Source organism: Convolutriloba macropyga, chromosome 2 (assembly GCF_964194025.1).
Source record: "Convolutriloba macropyga chromosome 2, txConMacr16.3, whole genome shotgun sequence".
In the NCBI taxonomy this organism is placed as follows: Eukaryota; Metazoa; Xenacoelomorpha; order Acoela; family Convolutidae; genus Convolutriloba; species Convolutriloba macropyga.
Window position 1 is genome coordinate 28,932,690 of NC_134469.1, and position 27,215 is coordinate 28,959,904.

The 27,215-nt window shown below is 35.3% G+C and overlaps 2 protein-coding genes across 2 annotated transcripts in view; one reads left to right on the forward strand and one right to left on the reverse strand.

The window, feature by feature from the left end:
* The window catches only part of LOC142358597 (uncharacterized), a 33,254-nt gene extending 31,156 nt beyond the window's left edge, over positions 1–2,098 (reverse strand). The window contains exon 1 of the mRNA XM_075410036.1: positions 1,888–2,098. Coding sequence (XP_075266151.1) covers positions 1,888–1,911 — 24 coding nt within the window. The 5' untranslated portion in view covers positions 1,912–2,098. The remainder of the gene's footprint in view (positions 1–1,887) is intronic.
* The window catches only part of LOC142358608 (uncharacterized), a 591,411-nt gene that overhangs the window by 263,474 nt on the left and 300,722 nt on the right, over positions 1–27,215 (forward strand). The window lies entirely within an intron of this gene.

Below are 27,215 nucleotides of genomic sequence, written 5' to 3' on the forward strand. Positions count from 1 at the left end.
TTGTTGTTTATGTAAAATTGAATAAAATATAGTTTGCTTCTATAAAACCAGTAATGTATGTAAATTTTATTGTTCAGAAAAAATTTCATGTTCTATATGTAATTTAAATAGAACTTCTCTTATAAAACATATAAGGATGGTGCATAATAAATAAAACTTTTATAATATTTTTACTCTTATTCTGATTCTTAATTTTATTCTTATTCTTATTATTATTCTCATTCTCATTCTTATTTTTATTTTTATTTTTGTTCTTATTCTTGTTATTCTTATTCTTATTCTTGTTATTATTGTATAAAAAAGACTAAATATTATTATATTTCTATAAAAATTAAATTTTTTCTCAAATTTTATAGGGGTTAAAAGATTATGGATTATCGATTATGGATTATGGGTATTTAGGTAGGGGGATTATGGGTTATCAAAAATATAAATATTTAATATAAAAGTGAAGAGTTAAGCTGGTTTTTTTGTTCAAGGTATCCACAAAGTGGTTTCACGGATCCACGAAGTGGTTACACCAATTTTTGCAATTTGGTTTTACGTGCTTTTTACACGGTCTCCTTAGTTACACTAGTATCTGGGGACGTCCACTGGAGTCAGTGGGTTTAGAACCCAAATTATCTGTCTGATAACGGTTAACTACCAGCTTAACTCTGTACTAGTGGATTGCAATAAGTGAGACAAGAAATGTTTGTTTTTAATTGTATATTAAGGGGATATAGAGTAATGCGTGTATGCAGTATTGGATAAATGTAGTGGTTAAAAGGTGGTATCCAGTGGGGGATAGAACCGGGGCTATCATGTTTAACTACCATCTTAACTCTGTACTAGTGGATTGCAAAGTGAGACAGGAAATCATTGTTTTTATTTGTATAAGAAGGGGAAATATAGAGTGATGAGTATATGTAGTGATGCATATAAGTAGTGGATAAAAGGTGATTATTCAAGCAAAAATGAGTACGTAGTAGTGGGTAAAAGCTGACTATCCAAGCAAAAATGAGTACCTGTTAGGGTTGAGTTTTTGCTTCGATAGAACCTTTTACCCACCACTGTAAACTTTAGATCACCGGGGTCACTTGCCCAGAAAAAGTCTATTATTTGATTACAATAAAATCTGTTCAAAAAATTTTGAAAATTTAACGAATTTGGAATCGTTGACGTGATTCTGCCATGATGGCAGAAAACTTACGGTTCTGAGTTAACAAGATTTCAAATTTTTTTTATTCAGTCAGCCCACTTGGCACATTCGGCCCAGTTCTAACAGATAACGTTTTGTCTATCTTGTCTGGTATATTTTCTGAGATTTTTTGTTATTTCGAACTCTTTTGTCCGGGACTATTTTCTTTTTCGTGTGTTCACCTATGTTCAGCATGTCACAAAGTTGATATATAATTGAACGTTTCCAAACTGTGTTACAAAGTACAGGTCAAAGTTCAACCATAAAATAAAAGGATACATTTCGAAGAAACGAAGCGACACAGAATATGGTATGCAAATGTCAAACTTCAAATATCTATAGTCTGTCTCATAAATTTGAAATAAGCGAACGTTCGAACAATGCCAAAAACGTGAAACTGAGCATCAATGAGGTCATTTGAATGTCAACGTTTTTTGCATGTCAACGAAGCTTTCAATCATCATTTTTTTCTGCAAATTTTAAATTTGAACTTTGACCTTTGAATTCTAACCTGTGGCTTTTGAAACGTTCAATTATTCGAACTTTATGGTACAGACTACATAGATATTTACATTCCTTTCTGATGCTCATTTTAAGCCTGGAGGTTTTGGAACGTTCGCTTTAGCGTTGAATCTTTATATGACTAACTATAGACCGTTTAAATAACTTCATTGACCCGTGAAAGCTGTATAAATGTGGAAAATTACCTTTTTACCGGCGAGAGACGACATTGTAGTTCAGTACTGTAATGGTTATTTTAGACTGCTGCTGTTCTGCTCAGTTTGTGCTTTGTTCACCAAATGATAAATTCACGAATTAAAACGGCCACTCTTATTTGCAATTAAATGAAGTGGTTATATTTTTCTACCTGGTTACCATTTACAAAATCTGCTATATTCAATTCTTGTACGAATGGCTATACTAGGCAATAAGAACTGAACGTACTTTTTAACCGAAAGTACACAAATAGAAACAGCATGCTGTTCGGCGATAGCCGAAATTGGCCGAGATGTGGGTTAGCCGACAACCAAAAATGATCACTTCAGCCAACAACCTAGCCGCACATCAATTGTCATGGTTGGAGGAACTAGTCTGATAATTTGACCAAGCAGATTTTTCGGCCCATCAGAGTTAAGCGGCCGGCCAGTTTTCTCATCCTCTGATCGTCGGCTGATACCCCAGTCGGCCAATATTAAGGTCACCATGGTGTTATTGTAAATGAACGCGTTTTCTGTTGAGCAACTATACCACAATACATGGTCGGTCAGAGTTAAACCAACAAACCAAATTCTGACCACTGCAGGAGCCTCCTTGTGGATAAACAAGCCGATGTAGCGTCTAGCCAAAGGATTTTTTTCTAGAAATCAACAGAGCCCTTGTCCCGTTTGCAGAAACTGTTATGCGTTTTTGCGTACTAACTTTGGTAGCGCTCTGACGAGCTAAAGGTCACTGTAACTTCTAAAGTATTATTTTCTGCAGATAAAAACGATGCTTATGAACTTGGTTATTGATGCGGCGATAAGTTCCTGTGAGCGCAATTATAAATTTTTAATCTCAAATAATCTCAATTTCTGTCAAACAGCTAAGCAACAAAACTTTTATCAGATTTAATTTCCCTTTGTTTATTATTTTATGTCGGCCGTTTATCACGTCGGCTAGCCAACCATTATCTGTATCTACAGGCAAATCTATCTGTCTTCATATTTGCAAACGTGTTACGACGCTCCGCCTCCTATCTCCTAATTCAGACCTTTTTCAATAACAAAGCAAAGAGAGCGAGAGAGAATGAGTTAAATCAAACAAAAGAGAGCAAGTCCTAATTGAGAAAGGCTCTTTCACGGTTAGCAAGATCAGCCTTGAAACCATTCAAAACCAATTACTGCAAAGAACTATAACAGCTATTATAATACACTTGCATGTCACCTGCGACCAAAATGCTCATTATACAATTATAGACGGAATGAGATAATTGGTCATGTGTAAAATTGAGCATATCTCCATGTGCATGGTTAATTGAATCAATAACATACCTTAGATTTTGGGGGGTGCTAAAACAACGGCTATATAGGTCTGGGGGCGGGGGCTAGTAGAAAACATGGATCTTTTCAACAATTGCCCCCCCTTTTGCAAAAGGGGGGGCTATTCTTGAATAGAATTTAAGCGAGCCATTTATTAACCAATCAGAGACGACTAATAACTTTCCACGCATGCGCATACTATGTTAAATTGAATTGAATAAAATACGCCATGGTATGGCAACTAGCCGAATCGGAATACAAAGCGAAAAGAATTTCCGACTGGCGGGTCGGTGGGCGCGCTTCGCGCGCGTCGCGGCTTCGCCGCGATAACCGACCCGCGATTTCCGGATTACATCCCACAGCGCATGAGAGGCATGGCCATGAACAGCGGTCCGCAATTGCGCTTAAACTATTATTCGGCTATCTAGACTGTAGGCCAAGTAATATCGTGGTAAAGTATAGTACAGAAGGGGGAGGCGATTCTCTACTAGGTACCAAAGGGGGGGCAATTGTTGAAAAGATCCGAAAACATCCGTAAAATCTAGTTAAGGTCGAGATACGCAACAGTCAAAATTCACATAATCTCAAACCACTAAATCAATTAGCTTAAATAATGACGGATTAACGCTGAGACCTGCCATTAGTGAGATTACAAGGCAAACAGGAAAATGAGCGAGTTTAATAACCAATCAGAGACAACTAATAACTTTCTACGTATGCGCATTTTATGTTAAACTTAATAGAATAAAATACGCCATGCTATGCCAATTAAACAAATCAGAATACAAAGCAAAAATAATTTGCGACTGACGGTTGGTGGACGGGCTTCGCGCTCATCGCGGCTTCACTGCAATTTCTGGATTACATCCCACAGCACAGGAGAGGCTTGACCGTGAAAAGTGGTCCACAATTGCGCTTATGCTGATATTCGGCTATCTAAACTGTAGGCAAAGTAATATTATTGTAAAATATAGCACAGAAGGGGGAGGGAGGGGCGATTCTTTACTAGGTACCAAAGCGTTGCAAATGTTGAAAAGATCACTTCAAAAACGTTTATTACGGATAAAACTAAACCTTTTTTAACAAAAAAATTGTAGCAAAGTAAAAAAAAAGTTATTAAATTTATGCAAAAATAATCTGCGGGATTTACTACAAAGCAGATAGGATCTTTCTTCAACGAGAACAGATAGCAAGTCGAGAAAACACAGATCAAGTAGATACTCCCAATAAGCCATCAAGCCAATAACCTCAAAAGTCATAACATTCATCAACTTTCAACGATTAATTTGAAAAAAATTCAGATCACCTTTTTCAGGACACTAAGTCATAAGACTACAAAATAACAAAAATTACAGACGAAATACAAAACAAAAAACAAAGTTTGAAGCCCTAGAATAAACTACCCGGGTCGAGAGAGGATGGCTAACTTACAATAAATCACAAGTTTCGTACGAAGGATGGTTAACTTGTAAGAACTCGTAAGAAAAACTTATATGGCGATGCATAAACTTATAAGAACTTACAAGTTCTTAAGTTCTTACAATTTAACCATCCAGTCTCGACCCGGGTATTAAATGAAAAGAGTGTGTATGTCCCCTTGGGCCTTCAGTATGGAAGGTTTTTATTGGTTGAAATGTGAAAAACCACAAAATAACAACAAATATTGACTAGAATTAGAAGCTCAAAATTTTTTAAGCAAAAACTGAGTGCCAAAAACACATAAAAAACCGGTTGAATAATAAAACCAGGTGGATATTAGCATTTATGTCACATGTATGTTGATAGGACTTCAGACATTACGTCGCTAATGTACAAAAACTGCATATAAACTTGATGTTATCGGGATTTTTCAAGAACCCTGTTTTATGGTTAGACTTGTAAACGCGTGACTTATTTTGTTTAAATTTGCGTAAAAACTCTTTTGATACTCGGATAATTTTTCTATTGATATGAAAGAGATCCTAATCGGTGAATAATTTGAGAAGTGTCCATCTTGGTTCTAATTGTCGATTAGGAAAACAATTACTGGTTTTGAAAATACCCATCGCATTTTTCACAAAAACAAATATGTTTTTGAGTTTGATCGCAACCACTTACTAATACAATTCGGGCAATAACGTTTTAGGATATTTTTTGTCATTTTTCACAGTGTGTCATACCAATTAAAAAATAAAATTAATTCCATTCAAAGAAAAAATTTGGAACAAATACTGAGAGACAAAAGTTTAGGCAAAAAAAAGAGAGCTGTTCGCAGGTTCTCATGAAACTTGAAGTTGTGAATAGAGACTGAACGGAACCACACAAACAGGATAATACTTAAATATCATGAAATCTTTAAAAAATATTTAGCTTCAAAGTCATAAGACAACAAGGTAATCTATAAACCGCTAATAGATTAACTTTTTTGTTGTTCTCAAAAAAATGGCACCGGCCATTGATGAGAACAAGTCACATAGTGATAGAAACAAAGTACCAAATATGGTCAAATTCAACGAATCAATGATAATTTTAAAAGTATATCAAAATAACTTAGAAGCCGCTACGTATCAACCAAGAACTTTGGATGATTTGACTATTGCTTCATTAGACCTCTCATTAATTGGACCAGGTAAGAAGACTACAAAAATAACACCAAATCCAGGCAAACCTCAAGAATCCCTTATAAATTAACAGTAGAATTACTATGTCGGCTTTACTATGAGCTTTACACTGAAAACAATATATTTTATTTTGGTCGCATTTACATTTTGATGAGATTTCCCATTAATTTAGTTTTCAAGCAAAACATCCCTTTTTGTAATTGGGACGAGAGACAATTTCTATTTCTTTTTTGAACGAAAAAGCGCACCAATGTGATCCAAAATATTTTGGTTTATGAAAATCCAAATTGAGAACCAAATTAACGTGGATATGGCTGCATGGCTACGGCTGTTAGAAATGGTAATTGTTCCAAATAATTGCCCTAAGTATATTTCGGCGAAAAATTATTTTATTGATAATGACAGATAATGACTGTTAGTTCTGAGAACCTTTTATAGGAACCGGAGGTAAAAACAACCGGAAATGAGTGAACGAAGATATTGCATGCGCAGTTTTTATGACTGTACTACTGGCAAATTTGAAGACAAAGTCATTTGCTACCACTTTCAGTGATTGAAAAAAGCATTTTTTTTTTCAAAAGTTTAACCAAAGTTTCAAAGACTTGATGCCAATAAACGTAAAACAAAAACATTGTGAAATCAATTTTATCCTTATTTACACAAATTGACCAATACTTGAGCATTTTTACAAGGAATAAGAGTCGATAACGAGTATAAAACTTGCAAAAATTAGAACATAGATAATTTCTCATTTTAGAAAACCTAAAATGATTTTTCACGTTTTACAATCTTCCTAATAGCTCTGTTTTTCTTCCTTTAGAAAGCAATGATTTTAGTCCTTCATCTTAGGGTTATTTGAATTACAATAACTAACTTTTGATGAATTCAAAGGCACGCTTCGGCAGAAAATTGGAATTTCATAAAGCTCATTGCTCACTTAGCACTGCATATGCAATAGAAGACTATCGCAATGACTACATATTTTTTTTGTGTTCCTCAAAAGTTTTTGGAACCAGCTAAATGTAATCAGCAGTTCATCTGCAATGGCGTCGGACCAGCTAAAGTCCAGCACTAAGAATTAGGGTGTTGCTTAAGTCTAAATAAACACTAAAGTAGTTCTAAAGCCTTCTTTTTATGCAGTTTTAGTGGAGCTTTTTCATAACTTTTTACAGCAAAAAGATCACATTCGACCTAAAACTGCTATAAAATAGCTCCACTAAAACTGCATAAAAAGAAGACTTTAGCACTACTTTAGTGATCATCCAGACTTAAGCAACACCCAATTTCTTAGTGCTGGACTTTATCTAGTCCCACGTTATCGCCGCTGAACTTCAGTTCGAACCAATTATAATGATGACAATTAAATCGGGTTAATGGATTTAAGGAAAAACGTTTGATGCTTGAACCTATTTTGTTTTTCAACGCATTCAGCACAAGTTATTCTAAAATTTCTAGCATTATTGCGTTTTTTATGCTCTATGGTACTACAAAGCCAACTTGAAGATTTTCCATGTGTAAAATTCCAATAAAAATGATTTGAGTAGCTAAAGTATGTTTCTAACGACGTACTATTTTTGAAGTAAAAATGTAAACCATTCTGATTATAAACCTAAGGTTAGGTATCTACATGCTTTCAAAAGTTTAATAAATTAATCACAGGATCAGTATTGTTATAATTATAATAATCTTAAAATTGTGGCTGTTCGTTCTCATAGGTACAACTACGATTTCAAGGCTCCCATTTGTCTATTAACGGTATTTCCGCGTACTGATCGAGCAAAAACTCGGCTAACTTTTTTAAAGTAAGTTTTACTGTTAAAAGGCCTTATTAAAGACGGCAATTTGTTACACTTTTGAAGGGTTTTCAAGATCAAATATACTGTTACTCCAATTCATTTTCGTTTTCTTTTTATAAGAACGGATTTGTTCTCCTGTTCTGTCTAGCTTTTTGGCGACTAGTAAACATTAAAAAATTTTAGATGTGTCTTATAACTGTTTGTAGCTTCATTTAGCTAACTTTTGAGATAAACAATTCGGCTGGCAAGAAACGATCTATGATAGTGGACTGGTCAAAGTTTTGACGATTATGAAAACATTTCTTTGGCAATTAATTTGCTTATTTATGCGGTTTACGTTTTTTTAAAGGAATTTGATTTATTACAAGATACAAAAAACAAATTGCATTTTCTATTTTGCCTAAACCTGAGTGCAGTTGATTTTCGAACGTTAGTTTCGAATCAATTTGTACTCCATGGTAGCGATAAGTTTTAGCTGGGTTGATAACTTCACGTTTAAAAGTAAACTCTGGATGTGAATTAGTATGATGTGTAAAGAATAACGTCTCAGCATTATCGGAATTTAATGTGAGTTGATTCTTTAACTTCTTTACATTCCATTACTGCGAAATTTGCTTATAATGCTAGTGTCAATGGCAAATTGAACAAAATCATTTTCCCCTTCCTGTTTTTCAGAAAAATTGTTGACATTTAACTGAAGTTCCTAACACATTTACTTGTGGAACACATTGATTAATAGTTATTTTTTCTGATAAGCCAATACCAAAGTTCACTCATTGTATTCGTTCTGTGGATAAAGATTTGAGAAGTATAATTGTTGATTGACAGATATTGAAATTTTCGTCATTATTGAGAGAGGTCTGATTTTGAATTGAATTGAAAGCTTTTGCAACATCCAGGAGCACAACACCTGTGTAGCGGATATCTTCCAATTCCGATTTTTTCTTCAATAGAGTATATTTTTAAAAATAATTTACTAACTGAGTAATAAAAGGTCTTCAAAAGCTTTAGCAAAAATTGTTGTCACCGAAATTGGACGATAATTAACCACAACAGAAAGATTTCCTTTTTTTAAAATTGACTTGATTTAATTGGTGGCTTTTAGAATTGTTGGTAAAATTCTCTCTTGAACACAGTCGTTATTTAAAATCTGAAGATGTGTTCCAATAGCGTATTTTTTGGTTATCAATGCCCAAGCAGTGATGTATTCCTGCCCTGATGCTTCGTTGTTGTCTATAAACTTATAGATTTCTCTCAAAGTTAAGGTCCATAGATAAACTCATGAAATTTTTGTGTGGTACTGGAGCAGCTTGCCCTCTGTAGATGCCCTTTTCATTAGAAAGTCTGTTAAGAGCCTTACAGATTGACTTTTTGTCTTTCGTTTTTGACCATTTCAATCAATTTCATTGATGATCGGAATTTGTTTTTGTATTCTAATTTTTTTTGAATTTTCATTTCTCTTTCCGCGTCAACTGCATTCCAAATTCATGAAGTAGTTCGACTAAGTTTCCTCTCAAAATAACCGTCTATTTTTGTAATTGGTTCTCCGACGTAATTCACAAAATTTGAATTCGATTGAACTCCGGACAATATGCTCAACACTTCCGTCTTTTGCACTACTGTTCTTGGAAAAATTCCCTAAAAAATACTCTTTCAGCCCAATTTTATCTTGTCTTAAATTTATATACCGAAAACCTCTCAAAACGAATATTTTCTTGGTAGAATCTCTGTGTTTTTCATATTACGTAGTGATATTCAGCACGTTCAAGCTGTTGTCGTGTGTCCCATCGTATTTCTCCCCAAAAACCTGAGTATTTATTCGATTATGATAAACTTGAGCATTGCCACCACTGGGGAAGAATACTTTAGCCTCGTCTGCCATAACAACTTACCTTCTCACCAAAGAAGAGCTTCTCGAGCCAAAACACTCCATTGCCGTCAAACTTATATTTTCCACAACTCTTTGATAAACTTCATGAAATGGTATCACAGAAAATGGAAAAAAGTCAGCCATTGTAACGGCTGCTCTCCTTATAAAGACAAGGAAAGCTTTCCAACAAACAGAGCGTTTCAGCTGTTTCAAATCTATCCGGATTTAATGTTTTTGCAGTTAATTTTGTGAACTGTAGAGATGAAAACTGACCTGGCTATGGCTGCACAACTACGGCTGTCAGAAACGGTAATTGTTCCGAATAGGATAATCTCTTGGCAAAAAATTAATTTATTGATAATAACAGATAATGATTGTTAGTTCTGAGAACTTTTTATAGGAACTGGAGGTAAAAACAACCGGATAAGAGTAAACGAATTAGTAACGAAAAAGAGTAAACGAAGTTTTTATGACTCCACTACTGGGAAATTAGGAGACAAGGTAATTTGCTACCACTTTCACTGATTGAAAAAATGGCAATTTCTCAAAAGTTTATCCAAAGTTTCTAAGAGTTGATGTAAATAAACGTAAAACAAAAAACATTATGAAAGCAATTTTATCCTTATAAATAGAAACTGACCGAAATTTGCGCAATTATTACACAAAAAAAGGAGGAAAACAACGGTACTGAAACTGATATTCGCAAAATTTTGAACTTAGATAAGTCCTCCTTTTAAAAAACCTAAAAAGATTTTTCACGTTTTACAATCTTTCTAATAGCTCTGTTTTTCTTCCTTTCGAAAGCAATGATTTTAGTCCTTCATCTTAGGGTTATTTGAATTACAATAACTAACTTTTGATGAATTCAAAGGCACGCTTCGGCAAAAAATTGGAATTTTATAAAGCTCATTGCTCGCTTAGCACTGCATATGCAATAGCAGACTATCGCAATGACTGCATATTTTTTGTATCCCTCAAAAGTTTTTGGAACCAGCTAAATGTCATCATTATAATTGGCTCAAACTGAAGTTCAGCTGCAATAACGTGGGACCAGCTACAGTCCAGCACTAAGAAATTGGGTGTTGCTTAAGTCTGGATGAACACTAAAGTAGGCTTAAAGTCCTCTGTTAATGCAGTTTTAGAGGAGCCTTTTTAAAGCAATTTGGGTCGAACGTGATCTTTTAATAAGTACAGTATTAAATCTGGTTAACGGATGCGATGAGAATTGTAAGATACATATGTTTTAGCGGCAAGCTTTTGAATTATTTACGGTGAGTTGCGGGAACTTAGTCTGCTTTTCAACTCATTCAAAACAAATTCCTGCAAAAGTTTATAGAATTACTGCGTTTCGCGTTTTTATGCACTATTGTGCGAAAAAGTTGCGTATACATGAAGATTTTCCCTGTGTAAAATTACGACAAAAAACACTGAGTTCAGAACAGATCTCTGGTAATGAGTAGTTACACTCTCAGCTATTTTAACCTGAAGTATATTGTTTGAGTAGCTACGTCAACATCAACTCTTTTATAAAGGAGTTGGATTACTTACTAAAAGGCTTTAAAGAAGGAAATACATTAGCCATTTTGCTTAAATCTGAATTCAGTTGATTTTCGAAAGTTAATTTTGAATCAAATTGTTTACCACAAAAGCGGCAATCAAAATTTCATTACTTTCTAAATTGCATATAATGCTAGTGTCATCGGCAAATTGAACAAAATCATTCTCATCTTACTGTTTTTCAGAAAAATTGTTGACATATAACTCAAAAACAAGGGTTCATTGCACCTTTACTTGTGGAACCCCATGGTTAATAGTTATTTTTCTGATAAGCCAATACCAAATTTTACTAAAGGTGTTCGTTTTGTCGAAAAAGATTTGAGAAGTATAATTGTTGATTGACAGAGATTGAACATTTCAGTATTCTTGAAGAAGGTCTCATTTGAAATTGAATTGAAAGCTTTTGCAACATCCAAGAACACAAAACCTGTGTTTTTCTTCCATGTTTCCTATTTTTCCTCAATAAAGTAAAGCACAGCATCAGTAGACGACTTTCTACCTTAGAAGCCGAATTGTTTTTTGTTCAAGAGCGCATATTTTTTTCAGATAATGTACTAACTGTATAAGTAAAAATCTTCATAAACGTTAGCAAAAAGTGTTGTCTTGGAAATTTGGCAAATATTAATCACAACAGAAACATCGCCTTTTTTAAAATTGGTTTGATGAATGCAATTTTAGAATGGTTGGAAAATTTGTTTAGCTTATTTTTTTGGTTTTCAATGCCCAAGCGTTGATGTATTCCGGCCCTGATGTTTCGTTGTTGTCTAGATTGTCAAAAAATTTATAAATTTCTCTCAAAATAAATGTCCATAGTTAAACTCATGAAATTTCTATTCCATTTTTTGACGTTCAATGGGACAAAATGCTCTCTGTAAGTGCTCATTTCAATAGAAACTCTGTTAAAAGCCTTACAGATGGACTTTTTGTCTTTCAATTTTTGACCATTTCCACCATTTTCATTGATGATTGGACTCTTTTTCTAATTTTTATTGAATTTTTTTTCTCTTTCCGCGTCAACTGCATTCCAAACTCGTAAAATAATTCATCTAAGTCTCCTACCAACAGAACCGTCTATTTTCGTAATTGTTTCTTCGACGCAATTGAACTCCGGACAATATGCTAACCACTTCTGTCTTTTGCACTACTGTTCTTGGGAGAAATCAACAAAAAATACTCTTTCACCCGAATTTCATCTTGTCTTTAGTTCATATACCAAAAACCAAGCTCGCAAAACGCATATTTTGTAGGTAGTGTCTCTGTTTTTTTTTTCATATTATTTAACGATATTCAGCACGTTCAAGCAGTTGTCATGTGTCCCATCGTAATGCTCCCCAAAAACCTGAGCATTTATTCGATGTTTTTGATAAACCTGAATATTGCCACCACTGGGGAAGAAAACGTTCGCCCCATCTGCCATAACAACTTACCTTCTCACAAAAGAAGAGCTTTTCGAGCCCTCTAGTACACCATTGCCAGCAGAACTACAGTTTTCTGTCTACAAAAAGTGTCTTTTAGCTTTAATTCATTAAAAAATTCCATAATTTACGACAACTCCTTGATAAACTTCTTGAAAAGGTATTGTCGAAATTAAAAAAATTGTCAGCCATTGTAACGGCTGATCTTGTTTCGTAGACAAGGAAAACTTTACACCAAGCAGTTCGTTTCAATGGTTTCAAGTCTGTCCAGATTTAATTTTTTTGGAGTCAATTTTGTGAACTGTTTTATCTGCTATGCTGCAGTCTACCGTTGCATTACCTGTTGCTCAATTAGATTCAATACCTAATTTTCGGCTTTGCTGTTTAATAACTTGTTTCTCTTTGAAAAAAATATCAAATTGGAACAATCAAATTTTGTTAGTCTTTTCGTTCATAATTCTAAATGTAAATCAAAATTGCAAATTATCTCAAAGTACAGTCCTCAGTAATAAAATTTCCAGTTCTCAGTTTCCATTGAAAGCAACAGTAGTTGACCAGAAGATTAATTAACAAAATGGCGCGAACTGAAAAAAAAATCTGTAATGAATTTTCATATCTTCGCTTAAATAACTAATTTATAATCTTCAATTGGCCTCAATAACAGCAATTGTAAAACTAAACTGGGTTTCGTTAAATAAGATAAACTCACTTTATGATTTGCACAACGTTTCTCTTTCTTTTATTTATGAAATTTGTTCCTCAGAAAGAAGGCTTTGAGAATATCAAATTTTCTTTTCATCACGTCAAAGTTACTTAAAATTGTTCAGTCACTAATATGATCTACAGAAGCAAAGCACGATAATAAGTACTCTACCGCACATGATATTTGCTTTAAAAAGCACTGTATTTCAGTACAATATAACCAAACTTAAAATTCCAACTGATTTCGGGTAGTTTGTCAATTTCCTATTATGCTGCTAGTCACGTGAGTTTACACGTCAAAATTTGCATCTCCGATTGGTTGTAGATAAAGATAGTGATATAATGTGAACACTTTTTCAGTGTAAAATTGATAATGTTTTTAACCGAGTAGAAATTTAGTCGAATAATCTTTGACAACAACACAATGATTAGCACTTCACGTAAGGTTGTCGCATACTAAAAATAATTACTAAATATAAATGCTGAACTATGGAAACAACTCAATTTGGCTTCGGTAGTGTGGCATTAAAATTGGCATTTCATGCGCTTTTAACTTCACTGATAGGATTGACCTTGACTTGATTTGATTATTAGTGAAGCGCTGCCACCACAACAATGAATTAGTTCTCGGAGCTTTTCCGTTTGTTACTCTCTGAGGTCCATCAAATATCAAGCTGTTAGTGATATTATAGTATTGGACGAAAATAAAAAGGTTAATGGATTATTGCTCTCAGACGAAGTTTTTAGCAATGGTGTTAGTCCTGTTGTTCTTTTGTTTGCAATTTTCCGCTTCACTGTTTTTTTTCTGACCCATTTGATTTTTCGTCCACAATAACAGGATAAACAGGTAGTGCCAGCGGGCATTAAGTTCTCTTAGAGCCTTTCAACTAACTAGTCTCAAATTATGCGCTTCACGGATTTTTTTTTGAGACTCATACTTATGGTGTGAAGGGCAGCTCCAAACCCCAAAGCACCGCACTCCCCCAAACCCTCAAACACACGGCTCCAAACCCCCAAAATCCCGCACACCCCGTGCCCCCCAATGAGCTCACCTCACGCTGCAAGTTGATCTAGCTTAGTGTCCCTGAGATCTGTCTCAGATATATCTGTTGGTAAAAAATTACGTTCTTTGATCCTCAAGGATTCATTTGTGTATACAAGTTTCAGTGGTTTGTTTCAGAAAGGTGATACTCGTCTTCCTGTTTGGTCTTGTTTTTTTACCTGAACTACTAAATTTCTTTTTTTCGTTTGACTTTCTTGTCAAATACCCATTGTTTCCAGCGTTGTCTATCTTTGCTTTTGTTGAGTTCGAAAATTTAACTATTGTAAACATTTTTGATTTTGTATCTTAGGCAAATATATGTTGTACTGAATCTTATTCAAACGTATCTCCTTGATATAACAGAGTTTGCTCATGTTTCAGAGGGTCTTTAAAATATAACCAAGCTCCTTAAGATTTTCCTTAAATTGAATGAACAAGCTTCCGATGTATATTTCAGCATTTATCATGATGTTACTTTTTTGTTTTCCACCTTTGGATTGATCCAGTCCACTGGAAAGACGTAGTTCACTCCCTTCTCCTCCCCACTTTTCAGGAATGTTTTTGATATTTTCTGATCAAACATTGGGTCGCTTCCGTAACCAGCCATCCCATTGATTATTTCTTTAGGAGCATTAAAATTAAAGTCACGGAGTCCCGGTAACACCACTTTGTGTCCTTGCCATTGCTTTGTCAGACTGGTTCTTTTAAATGGTAAAACGTTGGGGATTATTTGGGTTTTCTCGTTGAGGTATGTTGTATCGACATACCAACCACTTTTTTGCAGCGCAGTTAAGGTATATGCGGCTCTGCTTATGCAGCATCTTAAATTACTCACGCTGTTCTCAGAGTAGATAAGTCCTCCTTGGTTTTCCTGCTCCTCCATGATAATTGATGTTTGGCATTTCGTCCGTTCAGAAACGGCAAACTTTTGCGTCTGCAGAATGTTCTCAAAATCATACCCCACAATCTCTAAGGATTGCGAAAATACCTAATATGATAACCACTTGAAGAAATTTCCAGTTCAGCTGCACGTTCCAATGTGGGATCTACGCCCTCTGCGTTTTGTGGTATCACCTTACGTCATTATCAAACTTTTCATCTGAATGAATCCTTGAATAAAAAAACTTTCAGTTTCCTTGATCTTGTTATTCCCGACGCACTTTTTGTTTGGTATCGTCGTCCGGTAACATTTTGCGAAGTTAAGTAACATTTTGCGGTAAAATTTTACGGTAACAATTTGCGAAGTTAGTCCTTTTGGATTTTGCCACCAGGCTATCCCGCTACTGCTGTGAGGCAATTTTGGGCGCAGGTATTTTTGTGCTTCTGCTCTTGTTGTATGTGTTGGTATTTATTCATTCTCTTGTACTCCTGCCCCTTGGTGTTTCAAACAATTCGTCCTTGACTGTCTCATTGTGAGTTTCAGTACTAGGGTTAATTAGACTAATATTCCTTTCAGGATTAACTTCTCTTCTTTCTTTGTTATTCCATTTTGGAGTGAATACTTCAATTTCCACAAAATCGTTATTCTCCGTAAGGTCAATTTGTGGTGTTCCCAGTTCACTGTTTGACTCTTTTGTTTCTTTTTATCAGTGGCAGCAACTCTACTGTTAAAACGTTTGAGTCGATCGTAGTAAACCTTTTCTTGTTTTTTGTTTTCAAATCTTCAATAACAAAGATTAGATGTTGATTATTTCACGTATCACCTGCGGTCCACTGTAAAAGGAATTAATTTTTTTGTCTGGCCAGTTTTTATGGTAAAATTGAACACCATTACTAAATCACCTACTTGTTTGTTGTTTTCATGTCTTCAATAACAAAGTTTAGATGTTGATTATTTCAAGTATTACCTGCGATCCATTGTAAAAGGAATTAAATTTCTTTGTCTGGCCATTCTTTATGGTAGAGTTGAACACCATTACTAAATCACCTACTTGTTTTTTTTCACGTCTGCAATAACAAAGATTAGACATTGATTATTTCACTTATTACCTGCGGTCCACTGTAGAAAGAATTAAATTTCTTTGTCTGGCCAGTTTATATGGTAGAATTGAACACCATTACTAAATCACCTACTTGTTTTTTGGTTTCATGTCTTCAATAACAATGTTTAGATGTTGATTATTTCAAGTATTACCTGCGATCCATGGTAAAAGGATTTAAATATTTTTGTCTGGCCAGTTTTTATGGGAGAGTTGAACACCACTTCTAAATCACCTACTTCATTTTGTGGTTCAAATGTGTTGCGATAATAGCAGGTTTTTTTGTCTTTTTTGCTCCCCATCCATGCTTTGCCGTACCAATTAATGGCACGTTTGTAGATCTCCTTCAAAGCCGCCAACGTAATCACTCAAGTTCGGGTAGATTCTGGTTTGTATTGTTTGATACATGCAATTAATCGGTAGCGCACATGATTGTCCAAAAATGAGGTAAAAGGGGCTGTACTTGGTATCCGAGTGAATTATTGATTTGAACGCCATCATTACTAGCGGAATGTAGTCGGTCCAGGTGTTTTAATGTTCACTCACATACTTAGCAAAATTCTCTTTGATGTTGCGATTGGTGCGCTCTATCATTGCGTTTGAGGATGATAAGCTGTTGTTGATGTCCTGTTAATTCCCAGCTCTTTACATATGTTCTTGAAAAGATTCGACATAAAGTTACAGCCCCTGTTGCCATGGAGATTTGCCGGGCAACTAAACCTTGAAACCCACACGTTCACAAAAGCCTTAGCTACTGATGAAGCTTCTTGGTTGCTCATGGGAATTGCTTTATACCATTTTGTAAACTGATCTCCAATTAACAGAATGTTTTTGTTATAACTCTGACTCGGGTAAAGGTCCCATAATGTCCAGGCCAACTTTCCAAAACGGGTGACTTGGTTTCCACGTTGTCAGGATGATTATGTGTTTCTGGTGTGGAGACTTCTTCTGACAACATAAATCTCAAAAACTTACCCACTCGTGAACATCTTTTCTCATTCCGGGCCTGTAGAATCGTTCTCGAACCCGATCAAATGTCTTAGCCATACCAAAATATCCGCAATGTTCATGAAGGAAAAGCAGAATTTTTTTAAAAGTGATTTCTGAATGACTATTTGTGTTAGGTTGTTAAATTCGTCAATACGTTTCTGTCTCTTAATTATATTATTTCTAATTCGTAAGTTTCTGAAATCAGTCCAAAGTTTCCACAGTGCCGTGGAGGCTGCTGCTATGTTTTTCTGAGGGCGGTTCCCGCTCTCAATCCAGTTTCTTAGTAAAAATGAGTTTGACAGCATTTTTCTGATGTTCAACTAGTTGTTCCGCCCAATTCGCTAGTCCAATGAACAAGATATTTTTCGTCTTCCGTATTTACTTGGTTCACTTGATCACAATCTTTGATTTGGTCATCAGTTTATGGAACTCTCAACAGACAGTCTGCAGGATTATTCTTCTTTCCAGCTTCGTGTTTGATTTCAAAATCAAAATTGCTAAGTTTTTCTATCATCTGGATAACAAACCGTCTGGTTCCGTAGAACTATATAACCACTTGAGGGCCCTATGGTCGGTAACAATTGAAAACTTTTCTCCCAGAAGACAATTTCTGAAGTGTTGAGTGATATAAACTAACACAAAAAAAATCACGTTTCGTCGCAGAGTAGTTTCTCTTTTGACTTTTGCTGAGCGTTTTGCTTGCGTTTGCAATAACTCATTCACCGCATTGTTTTCTTTGGGAAATAATTCCGCCAATTCCAAACAAAGAGGCGTCGTTTATAGGCGTCGATAGGGATCCGTGTCATTCGGATAACCCAAAATTGGTGCTTTCTGTTGTGCTTGTTTTAGTTGTTCAGCTGCTGATTCGCACTCAAGAAAAACGCACTCATTTGCTCCAAGAAAAACGTTCTTTTTTAGTTTCATAGCTTGTAAAGCGGCTCTGCTAATTTTTCAAAGTCTTGTATGAATTTTCTGTAAAAACCAACTACTCCTAATATGGCTCTCAAATGTTTTTAATGTTTGTGGGCTTCTCGATTTACTGATTGCCGGTACTTTCTCCGGATCCACTGCTACGTCTCTATCTGAAACTGTGTTTTCCAGACAATGAATTTTTTTCCTGAAAAAACTACATCTTGAGCTTTTTTTCAATCCAGCGTCTTTAAGTCCTCCAAGTACGAGCTCTAGACGGTTGAGATGTTCCTCAAAGGATCTACCGAAAATGATTATGTCATCCAGGTATACTAAAGCCACTTCATATGAGAGTCCCGCCATGATCAACTCCATTGAATTTTGGAAAGCTCATGGCGCTGATCCATGTTAAGTCTCTTTCACTTGTAGAGCCCCATTGTAGTTAAAAAAGCTGCCACGTTCTCTGAACGTACATCCAGCGCCATTTGAAAATATCCCAATGTCAAATCCATATTGGAAAAGTAACAATTCCTGTCTAGAAATTCAGTAACGTCATTTTTCTTGGTATCATCCAACTGGTTTTATCGATTTGTTTGTTCAAACCTCTGTAATCTACAACTAGTCTGTAGCTGCCATTTTTTTCCACCAAAATTTATGGTGCTGCCCAATAGGTATGGGTTGGTTCATTTAACTTTGCATCATCGAGATCTTCAACAGTTTTTATAATTTCTTTTCTTTTTATCAATGCTAAATCACCTACTTGTTTGTTGTTTTCATGTCTTCAATAACAAAGTTTAGATGTTGATTATTTCAAGTATTACCTGCGATCCATTGTAAAAGGAATTAAATTTCTTTGTCTGGCCATTCTTTATGGTAGAGTTGAACACCATTACTAAATCACCTACTTGTTTTTTTCACGTCTTCAATAACAAAGATTAGACATTGATTATTTCACTTATTACCTGCGGTCCACTGTAGAAAGAACTAAATTTCTTTGTCTGGCCAGTTTATATGGTAGAATTGAACACCATTACTAAATCACCTACTTGTTTTTTGTTTTCATGTCTTCAATAACAATGTTTAGATGTTGATTATTTCAAGTATTACCTGCGATCCATGGTAAAAGGATTTAAATATTTTTGTCTGGCCAGTTTTTATGGGAGAGTTGAACACCACTTCTAAATCACCTACTTCATTTTGTGGTTCAAATGTGTTGCGATAAAAGCAGGTTTTTTTTGTCTTTTTTGCTCCCCATCCATGCTTTGCCGTACCAATTAATGGCACGTTTGTAGATCTCCTTCAAAGCCGCCAACGTAATCACTCAAGTTCGGGTAGATTCTGGTTTGTATTGTTTGATACATGCAATTAATCGGTAGCGCACATGATTGTCCAAAAATGAGGTAAAAGGGGCTGTACTTGGTATCCGAGTGAATTATTGATTTGAACGCCATCATTACTAGCGGAATGTAGTCGGTCCAGGTGTTTTAATGTTCACTCACATACTTAGCAAAATTCTCTTTGATGTTGCGATTGGTGCGCTCTATCATTGCGTTTGAGGATGATAAGCTGTTGTTGATGTCCTGTTAATTCCCAGCTCTTTACATATGTTCTTGAAAAGATTCGACATAAAGTTACAGCCCCTGTTGCCATGGAGATTTGCCGGGCAACTAAACCTTGAAACCCACACGTTCACAAAAGCCTTAGCTACTGATGAAGCTTCTTGGTTGCTCATGGGAATTGCTTTATACCATTTTGTAAACTGATCTCCAATTAACAGAATGTTTTTGTTATAACTCTGACTCGGGTAAAGGTCCCATAATGTCCAGGCCAACTTTCCAAAACGGGTGACTTGGTTTCCACGTTGTCAGGATGATTATGTGTTTCTGGTGTGGAGACTTCTTCTGACAACATAAATCTCAAAAACTTACCCACTCGTGAACATCTTTTCTCATTCCGGGCCTGTAGAATCGTTCTCGAACCCGATAAAATGTCTTAGCCATACCAAAATGTCCGCAATGTTCATGAAGGAAAAGCAGAATTTTTTTAAAAGTGATTTCTGAATGACTATTTGTGTTAGGTTGTTAAATTCGTCAATACGTTTCTGTCTCTTAATTATATTATTTCTGATTCGTAAGTTTCTGAAATCAGTCCAAAGTTTCCACAGTGCCGTGGAGGCTGCTGCTATGTTTTTCTGAGGGCGGTTCCCGCTCTCAATCCAGTTTCTTAGTAAAAATGAGTTTGACAGCCTTTTTCTGATGTTCAACTAGTTTTAGACTAGAACCTTCCAAATTTGCATGTTTTCCCATTTGAAATGTTTCCAATGTTTTTGGCTGATTTTTATTTGTGAAAAATCTAGTCACAACTAAGTTCTGTTTGTTTTCAATATAGTTTCTTACTTAAGTGTTTTTATAACAGTCATTGGTTCGTCCGATAGATTTAAGACTTTTATCAAACTGGAACCATCTTTCATTGATATCATATAAGCGGCTAAAAGCGAACCAGTCTTTAACTCAAAATCTTCATTTGCTTCCACTAATCGTTCCACTCTCGGAACTTCTTCTCCGTTTTCGTCAGCTAATTTAATTTTCATCAGACTTTCGTTTTTACTCTGTTTACAAGTGTTTTCCCCCGCAATTGCAAAAACCTGAACGCCTTGCGTTTTCTCTGTGGTAAGCTGTATTGAAATTTTAAACTGACTATTATATAGTTTCTCTTCGTGTAAGTTCAATACACATTTATTGGTTTTCAGGAAATCAATTCCCGGCAGACATTCTATACCTTCATCTGCCGTTATAACAAATTCTGGTTCAACCTCCGGTAGTCTTGGCTGCAACTGTACCAACAGCTTTATTCTTCCTATTATTTTAACAGCTGAGTTAATTGCTGTTAACACTCGTTTTGTGCATTTTTGCACAATTCCCGGTTCGCCCAGTTTTTCTTATGTAGACCAGCTCAAAAGTGATATACTACTTCCACTGTCTATTAATCCAACGCGTCTGATCCCATGAATAAGGATTTCTGCGTTTAGACATTTAATTGTGTTTATCGAACAAACTCTAATGACACTACAGTTCTCAGCCGGTTTCTCTTTGAACGGGCACCTTGGTTTCAAGTGTTTAGAACTTCCACACAGGAAACATTTTCGACATTTTCTCGATATTTGTCCTTCTTGTCCACAGGCTCTGCACTTGAAACCCTGCCTGTCGTTCCTCCTGGACGGTTCATTTCTTCCAAAAAATCTGTCTCGGTGGCTAGGTCCTGGCGTTGGAAATCAACGCCAATCATTGAACCCACGATGTTGTTGCTGAACTCTATCACGTCTGTCGTCAACCCACCGTCCCCGGGAACTACTTCGCTCCCTAGATTGGTTTTGACGGTTTTCTGTTTATCATCTACCGACAATTGGTTCACAAGCCTAGTGACGGCCTCCACTAAGTCTTTCGCTTCATCCCTTCTAAATACCGCAACTCTCTGTGTTTGCTATTCCTCTTCTATTCTTGTTACGGCTTCCAGATGCAGTGCTAGTTCCAAAACTGTTTCAATTTTCATATATTTGTCGACGATTTCCATTCTTAGCTCTAGCCTCGCCTGAATATGGTTGATTCCTTCTAGAAATCTTGTCAGAACAAGATGGTTTCTAATGTCCTGCGACTCCGTTGGGTATGCTTTCAAAGCCAACTGCTTTAAATCTCCCATAAAATCTGTCAGTTTTTCCCCTGGTTGCTGTATGCGGCAAGTTAGCCGTCCGCAGAAAACGACCGGTTTTTCGCTATAGTGTTATCAAAAAGCTTTAACAAATCCATCATAATTTTCTCACGTAGCTTGCAGTAGAGTGCGATAGAACTCTATGGCAGTTTTTTGTAGCCTAAATGCAAATTAATGCTGCCGTTTATCAACTTCACTGGCAGGATCTCTTTCAGTTCTTTGCCACATTTGTAGTTCCGCAAAAAGCTTAAAAGGCGTCACGTAGCTTTCAAATTTGTTTGAACCGGTAAACGCTTCTGATAATAGCATTCTAGAGTTCGAGCCCGTTGCTATTTTACTAATACCCTACTTGTACCGTACCCCTTTGAAAACTTTGTTTAGACGTTGAAAACAATAGTTTCTATAGAATAATTACTAAGTTCGTCGTCACTGAAGCTGTTATCTCTTTTGATCTTTGAATTTCGATAATACTTTTTTATTTTACTGTTTAAAACTATTGGTTATAAAATCTAGCGCTTATTTTAATTTGGTATTTCCTTTTTACTTATTTCTTCCCTGAATTTTAAAGAAAATTTAGTTTACATTCATATAGATGACTGTCCCGCCTCAATTGCTTTTAATATTTTAATATAATTTTAGCTGAAATCCAATTTATCCTGTTTTATTGATGTTTATAGTATATATATTTATATATATATATATATATATATATATATATATATATATATATATACATATATATATAATTTTATATATATATATATATATGCTCTAATTACGACAAAGATAATATTAGGTGCTTTACTACAAGTCAATTTAGCAACTAAGACAGAAAACATATTTCCAAGACGAAAGCAGTGGCAATCAGTTTTAATTATCAACAACACAAACTAGAGAAAACTCTTTATTTCTACTCAATTGGTGTGATGCGCTCTTTCCACACAAGATATTTCTCTCCTCACCAATGACTTAAAGTTAGCTCCACGCGAGTAAATTTTCACTTGTGAAAACCGATTTCCTGCGACTGATTCCGCTGTGACTTCTACAGCTGACTTCCACTCCACAAAATTTGGTGGAAATTGGTGATTTGTTATGCCAAATCTTTTTGTTTTGTGTATTTATCTTGAGATTATTTCGATTCTCGAGTTCTCAAGTTAAAGTGCTTTTTATTTGCGTCTTCCTACCGGCAAACTTGTTAACTTTTTTCAAAATGTTATTTTTTTAAGTCTCTGTCGCCAGTATAATATCCCTGCACTGTGTACAGTTACGGTTACCGTATGCTTTGGGGTTTTTTTCTTCATCACTTTAAACCTCGAGATTCTTGATGAAAATTTTCTAATTCTAAGACTTTATTTTTTTATGAAGAAATATATATTCAAAAGTTCTAATAAGGAGTTAGAATTATTGATTGGAATTACAAGAAGTTTCAAAAGATGAGAAAATGAAAAGCTATTTTGGTTATTTTGGGTTCTTTTAACACATTTTCTTTAGCTCTTTTGGATTTTCTTATAGTTATTTTCTACCGCATGGATCCCTGTTATTTAAACTAACAGATAACAGGATTACCTGCCTGACGAATCCCGTCAAGAAACAAACATTCCTTGACGTCCCCAGTCAAGATGAAATTCCGTGATGACTCCGATCATCATTAATGATGCTTTTTTGGGTTTTTTTCTTCTGTACTCTAAACCTCGAGATTACTGATGTAAATTTTTTAAGTCCAAGATTTTATTTTCTTTATGAAGAAGTATATATTCGAATGTTTTAAATCAGAGTTAGAATTATTGATTGGGAACACAGAAAATTTCGAAAGATGAGAAGAAGAAAAGCTAATTTTGTTATTTTGGTGTCTTTTAACACATTTGCTTTAGCTCCTTGGGATTTTCTCATAGTTGTTTTTTATCGCATGGATCCCTGTTAATTAAAGTAACAGATAATAAGTTTACCTGCCTAACGAATCCCGTCAAGAAACAAACATTCCTTGACGTCTCCCGTCAAGATGAACTTCCTTGTTGACTCCCATCATCATTAATGAAGCTTTCTTTATAGTGTTAAAATCCGGTTTACTCTTAGTAACCGTCTTTTTTTCTCCAATTAATTGTGAAAATTTCAAATGGTTCGTTCAATATGTATTTTATGAGCATGTAACTTATTAATTTCTATGGTTTACTGCAATTTTAACATACAATTAGCACGACAGTTTTGGCAAAGGTACAAAAAGATTCAATTACAGAAACTATTCTAAGCCCAATTTCCAATGAAAATTTTCCACATGAATTCTAGAAGTCTTCTTTTCAGGTTAATGTGGTCAAAAAAGTTTTTTCTTTCAGACAAAGTTCAACCCAACTCCAGTTATATAAAAAATTTGAGTCTCTTCGCTTTGTAATGAAACTCGGGCAATATAACCCTTGACCTTCTTCAGGCCCATCGGTTAATATAATAGCTGCGCAAGTCGACATCGTACTTTACTGACACTATGCTGCTAAAAAGTAGAAGATCTTTTAGGTTTTTAAAGAAGTGTGGTGGCAGTATATTGCTTTGAACAATAACTTCTTTGTAACAACTTCTGTTTGTCATCCATTTCAATACCTTTTTCTAAACCGCTCTACGGTTGAATATTCGTTTCGCTTTAGCTCCAAGCATTCAAATGCAAACATTAATAGCGGGCGTATAATAGCTCTATATAAATGAAATTTGGCAGATTGTGTTTCTTCGAATGAGATCAGTTTCAATTATCAACAACAACAACTAGAGGAAATTCTTTTTTTTCTACTCAATTGGTGTGATGCGCTCTTTCTACACAAGAAATTTCTCTCTTGACCAATGACTAAAAGTTAGCACCACGAGAGTAAATTCTCACTTCTACAGCTGACTTCCACAAAATTTGGTGGCAATTGATGATTTGTTATCCCAGATCTTGTGTTTTGTGTATTTATCTCGAGATTAATTCGATTCTCGAGTTCTCAAGTTAAAGTGTTTTTTATTTGCGTCTTCCTACCGAAAAATTTGTTAACTTTTTTCAAAATGTTAACTTTTTTAAGTCTCGGCCGCCAATATAATATGCGTGCACTGTGTACAGTTACGATTATTGTATGGGTTAAAGAATTTTTTTCTTCAGCACTTCAGACCTCGAGATTACTGATAAAAATTTTCTAAGTCTAAGACTTTAGTTTATTTATGAAGAAGTATAAATTCAAACGTTTAGATACAGAGTTAGAATTATTGATTAGAAATACAAGAAGGTTCAAAAGATGAGAAGATGAAAAGCTTTTTTTGTTATTTTGGGGTCTTTTAACACATTTTCTTTAGCTCTTTGGGATTTTCTCATAGTTATTTTCCATCGCATGGATCCCTGTTATTTAAACTAACAGATAAAAAGATTACCTGCCTGACGAATCCCGTCAAGAAACAAACATTCCTTGACGTCCCCCGTCAAGATGAAATTCCGTGATGACTCCCATCATCATTAATGATGCTTTCTTCATTTTTTTAAAATCCGTTTTACTCTTTGTAGCCGTCTTTTTTTGTTCTCCCATTAATTGTGAAAATTTCGAATGGTGCGTTCAATATGTATTTTATGAGCATGTAACACATTAAGTTCTATGGTTTACTACAATTTTAACCTAGAATTAGCACGACAGTTTTGGCACAGGCACAAAAAGATCCAATTTTAGAAACTGTTCTCAGCCCAGTTTTCATTGCAAATTTTCCACACTAAATCTAGAAGTCTTCTTTTCAAGTTAATGTGGTCAAAAAAATTATTTTCTTTCAGAAGAGGTTCAACCCAAATCCAGTTATATACCAAATGTGAGTCTTCGCTTTGTAATGAAACTCTGGCAATATAACCGTTGAACTTTTCCGGTCCATCGGTTAATTTAATAGTTGCGCAAGTCGACATCGTACTTTACTGACACTCGGCTGCTAAAAAGTGGAAGATCTTTTAGGACTTTAAAGTAGAGTGGTGGTAGCATATTGCTTTGAACAATAGCTTCTTTGTAACAGTTTCTGTTTGTCATCCATTTCATTACCTTTTTCTAAACCGGTCTAAAGTTGGATACTCGTTTTGCTTTAGCTCCAAGCATTGAAATACAAACATTAGTGACGGGCGTATAATAGCTCAGTATAAGGGAAATTTTTCATGATTTTTGGCAGCTTGTGTTTCTTCGAATGAGATAAAATGCCTTCTATAGCAGCCGCCCGTGCGCAATATGTATAATCTTTTGTAATTCAGCGTGGTACTTGTTTAAAATACAAGGATTGAAGTTTAATTAATAAGTAGATAAAAGCAGAAGAGAATGGTTTCAAATAAATGAAGATCTAATTGAGTGATTAACTCTGAAGGTAGGTTTATTGTTCAATGAATGAGTTTTATCCTCAGTTTTGTCCGTACCCAATATCGGTTCTATCACCGTGGTAAATTAACCAGGTAAATACTGATATGTCACAATTGTTAGTATTGCTCAAAGCCCGAGCTTTGTCGATTTCAATCTGTTGACACCTATCAAGATTGTGTCAGTCATTAATCAAGTAATAAAATAAAATTTAAACTAAATCTTTGTCCTTGAAACCCAAGGTTTTTAGTACACCCATTTTTTACATACGTGTGACACTCACACTGCCCCCCTCTCAATAAGAATAGGGTGTGCCACTCACTCACATAAAATCAAACAGATTTTACAGCTCTTGATGCATGAACGTTTTAAAATACAAAAAAGTGTACTTTTCATATAAAAAGTTTAGGTACCAGTTTTCGTCAATCATGACTTTCTCTGCCTTGTCCAGCCCGAAATTGTTGTACGCTTCTCGAGCACCATCGTTCATCAGTGTTTTGCATGCTCAATTAATGGTTTGAAAAACTCCTCATCTCCACCAGCATCAGGGTGCGTCAACAAGCTCATTTTGTGGTAGTGTTTTTTGATCTGATCTTTTGAAGCCGAAATTTTTACCAACAAAATCTCGTACAATGTCGCAGGCCAATTCAATACATTTTTATTCAGAATCTCGGATAAACACTTTTCTGTGGCCTTCGGTTTGGCTTTCTCGTTCTTCAAAGAATGATTTTTTCTATCAATTATAGTGTCTTTCCTTCGGCACTCACTCGCCAAGTACTGGTTATAGTTTTCCAACTGCTGAAGCTCTGACCTCAATTGTTCATTCTCTTTCTCCATTTTCTCCAGGGCTTCGCTCTTTTTATCAGTGTTGACTTTTAGATCGGCCAACTCCTGCTTAAGTAAATAGATTGACATCTCTTGTTCGGCAATTCTAGCTGCCGCCGCCTTTAGGTTATCTCTTAGCGCCTCATACTCGGCGCTCAGTTTTCCCAATGCTTCTCTTGTTGCCTCTTCGGCTTTATCGCAATGTTTGTCTAGCTTTTGTTGAAGCTCGACAAGATCCTTCTGGAGTAAAGAGTTTGTACTCTTCAATTTCTCTAACTGCGCGCACTGGTTTTGCA